General features: G+C 42.4%; 1 protein-coding gene across 1 annotated transcript; it reads right to left on the bottom strand.

Moving 5' to 3' along the window:
* Positions 1–581: 581 nt before the first annotated feature.
* Positions 582–3,320, bottom strand: LOC125520328 (F-box/LRR-repeat protein 14-like). The gene is made up of 2 exons (XM_048685218.2): positions 3,150–3,320; positions 582–2,309 (listed from the first exon to the last, which is right to left on the bottom strand). The coding sequence occupies exon 2, from the start codon at positions 2,294–2,296 to the stop codon at positions 866–868; it is 1,431 nt and encodes a 476-aa protein (XP_048541175.1). The 5' UTR covers positions 2,297–2,309; positions 3,150–3,320; the 3' UTR covers positions 582–865.
* Positions 3,321–3,584: the final 264 nt, after the last annotated feature.

Here is a 3,584-nt window from a genome sequence, read left to right as displayed (position 1 = left end):
AATTCTGATTTTCCACACTCATCATACTCTTGTGATATGTATAAGAAACGCTACCCCCTCTAAATTTCTAGAAGCCTGTAATTAGCACACAGCTATGTTATTTGCCTTCAGTGGCTCAAGTTTCAGTTGTACTCAACTTCAATGAGATGAGTACACTGCATTTGTAATCTAAAAACCCAAATTATGCTACGTAGTAACTACTCGTAACTTATATTTTGAGAAGCAAATGAAAAGACATTCCCAAACAGAATCAACATCAACAAAACAAGCATGTCGCCTTTGTAGTACAGGTCTCCATGTGAAACATTGACCATTACTACACTGATCCATACCAAAGTTGCCACACGCAAATACTCCCTCCGTTCCTAAATATTTGTCTTTCTAGAGATTTAAACAAATGACTACATACGAAGCAAAATGAGTGAATCTACACTCTAAAATATGTCTAAATACATCCGTATGTTGTAGTCCATTTGAAACGTTTAGAAAGACAAATATTTAGAAACGGAGGGAGTAGCAGGCAGAGGCAGATCTTCAAAATCCCTTGTGTAGTAAAAAAGGGTTCACGACATTTCTTAGAGTAGAAACCAAACAGCAAAAATAGGGAATCTGGGCCGATTTGTGTGGATTACAAAACATCGGTATAGAGAGAGTAAGAAATTAAGCAACAAGAATTACAGTACTCGAGTGGTGCCTACTATAAAAGTTTCATACAGAAAAATTATAGCAGTAAAGGTAGAAGCAATAGAAAGTCCAGACAAGTGAATCTAGGTCTGATGATGCACAGCCTTGTCCAATGATGCACACTGAACAAGCTAATGGCTTCAGCAGCAAATTCATACTGAAAATTTTGGAGATCACTTCATCAATACATAAGGGAATCTGGAAACTTGCTGGAGTAGTGAACTGACTTGGCAACACCCTGCGCAGCTTGCAGAGAGATCTCACCACAATACTCAATGACCAAAGACTCTAACTTACGTGCACATCCCAGTTCAGCCAATCCAACATCAGTAACCTTATGACACACCCGAAGTGTGAGATGACTCAAGCATGGGGTGTGCGCAATGAAGCGCATCCCAGCATCAGTTACTGCAAAACACGCTATAAGCTCGAGTGTCTCCAGATGTGGTGAGGATGAGAGGGCCTTCATCCCCTCATCATCAAAGAAGTTGGCGGTGTTTAGCATGAGAACACGAATTGGGCAGGACTGAATGAGTGCCAGAAAACCCTGCTGTGTGAATCCAATTTCTGATGGCCAGTCAGGGGAACATGGTATAAAGCTGAGGTCTACGACCTGAAGCATGGGACAATTGAGGGCTAGAGCGTAAAGGCTGTTATCAGTAAATGGCGTCCTGGTTTCCCAATCGCTGACATCAATAGAGTAGCGCTGCAGGTTGAGCCAAAGTTTGATGCTTTTAAGGTTGCTGCAACTCCGAGATAATGCAATCATGTCATTGTCATTTAGGGCATGAACATACTCAAGGCAAAGCTTCTCCAATGCTTTACACTTCCCTAGGACAACACGAAGTCCTAGTTCTGGCCAAGTTCTAATATGCGCCAACCTTAAAACCTTCAAACTCTCACAGCAGAAATCATATATATCCATGCTGTGAGCATCGTATGAGGAGTCATAGACCACATCACCTGGAAGACGATCATGTCTTTTCATTTCAAACTCAAACTTCTGGAGCTTCATCCATCCTGAACCAAACTTAAGGAAGTCATAATGATTGATTCCTCTGCAATTCTTCACTACAAGCTCTTCCAACGATCCATCCCTACCAAGGTATTCCAGCCATTCTACACTAGTGATTTTTTCGCAATCAATAAGGTGGAGAGCAGATAGACTTGTGCAACCAACTGCAACCGAGAAAAGCCCACTTGAAGTTATTTTTGGTACGGAGTTCAGCCTGAGAGACACCAATGTCTTGCAATAAGTTAAACAACCAAGCCCAGAGTCATCAATGCATGAGCAGAAGCTTAAAGTGAGGTCAATCAGCGAGGAACAGTGAGATGAAAACCCAAAAAGGCCTTTGTTGTCCAACTGCTTTCCATGTCCAGGTATACAACCAGAGTAATCGATTTCCACTTTCTGCAAATTTGGGAACCGGACGCACAATGATGTCAGTGCTTTTGTAGCAGTGCAAAGACCGGCACCAACATGGATAGCACCCCTTTGATTCCCCTCTATCTTGTAGAGCTGCTTTGACACAAGGGAAAGAGAATTCAGATCACTTGTCCTGGTGATCCTCTTGAGAATCTCTGTCAGCAGAGCCTCCGGTAGGTCCTCCATCGAACAAATTCAGCTGTACAAATCAGGTAATATATAAATATCAAGGTTCAGAAAACAACCGGAAGAGCTGGACTCAAACTTATGATATATCAAAATAATGCATGTGAAGTTAGATGGAGATCACACTGGCAACACTTATTGCTACGAAGAAAATACTGATGAAGTTTGAGCATTTTCTGTACCCGTCCAAAACTCGTTTGTTCTTCATAAGCATGGAGATTTATTAAAGTAGCTAGCACCTTATCTGTCTCTAGGTTGTTGGAAAGAAAAAATGACGCTACAGGCAGGCCACATCATTGAATTAAACTAGAACCGTAATTAAGTAGCAGAGCCTGAACAATGAACTAACCAAGAGAATACAAAGAAACGAGCCAGAATTGACGCAAGCAATTCCGCAAGAAGACCCACGTGCTGAATCTGAACCAACTTTTTTTAGAACTTATTCGGAGGCACCTAACAATTAATAACATGAAAACCAGAGCATATATGCAAAATAGTTGGTACTTGTAGCGTGCTTGGGCAAGAAAGAAAGTAGGGAAATCATTTAGCCACAGCCGATGAGTTCACAGGGTGCAGTGATTATCAATAGATAAGGCCAATCTAATATCTGTTCAACTAGAAATACTAGTATTTGTTGCCACCATAGGCTAGTCCTCAGCTGCAAAAAGCTTACTTTCTACCTAGAACTAGAAGAATGGCTTTACAGCAATAAATCTATGGATGATACTACCGGTTTGGTTTCCCCTATCAATCAAGAGAGCGAATCGAGAAAACAACCGTGTACATGTCGAATCGGGGAACCAACGCAACGAACAGCGGAACAGGGGTCAGGAGAAGCGAAAAACGGCGGTACCTTGAGCACGATCGGGAGATAGAAACGGCGGCGAAGACCGTAGGAGAGGAGGGTATCTCCGCCGCCGCTCGACCTCGGCCCGCAGCGGAGGACAATGCCCCCGCTTCTTTGATTCGGAGGAGAGGAGAGGAGAGTGTAAGCCCTAGTCTCTTTTCCAGCGGAAGCGGAGGAAGATGTGGGGCGCATTGCGAGCTGCAGCGGTGGTGCCGCGCTCACATGGGCCACACCAGGAATGCCTGCGGGCCGACGCGCGCTATTTTCGGCCTTCTAGACTTTTTTTCTCAAAAACACGGAAAAATCTAAAAGTAATAAGAAAGAAAATAGGAGAAAATATAAAATGTTCATATAATCGTTTCAGTAATAAATAAGTAAAATTTTAAGGCGTATTAAATTTTTTCCATGTCCATGAATAAAAATTAACATGTATGTACTTAT

The sequence above is a fragment of the Triticum urartu genome, chromosome 7A, assembly GCF_056163025.1.
Source record: "Triticum urartu cultivar PI428250 chromosome 7A, HENAU_Tu73, whole genome shotgun sequence".
In the NCBI taxonomy this organism is placed as follows: domain Eukaryota; kingdom Viridiplantae; phylum Streptophyta; class Magnoliopsida; order Poales; family Poaceae; genus Triticum; species Triticum urartu.
The sequence above is the reverse complement of the archived record's forward strand: the minus strand, read 5'-3'. Positions and strand labels throughout refer to the sequence as shown.

Bases quoted from the DNA above. Each gene is read 5' to 3' on its own strand.
- LOC125520328 (XM_048685218.2), bottom strand. From the start codon at position 2,296: ATGGAGGACCTACCGGAGGCTCTGCTGACAGAGATTCTCAAGAGGATC.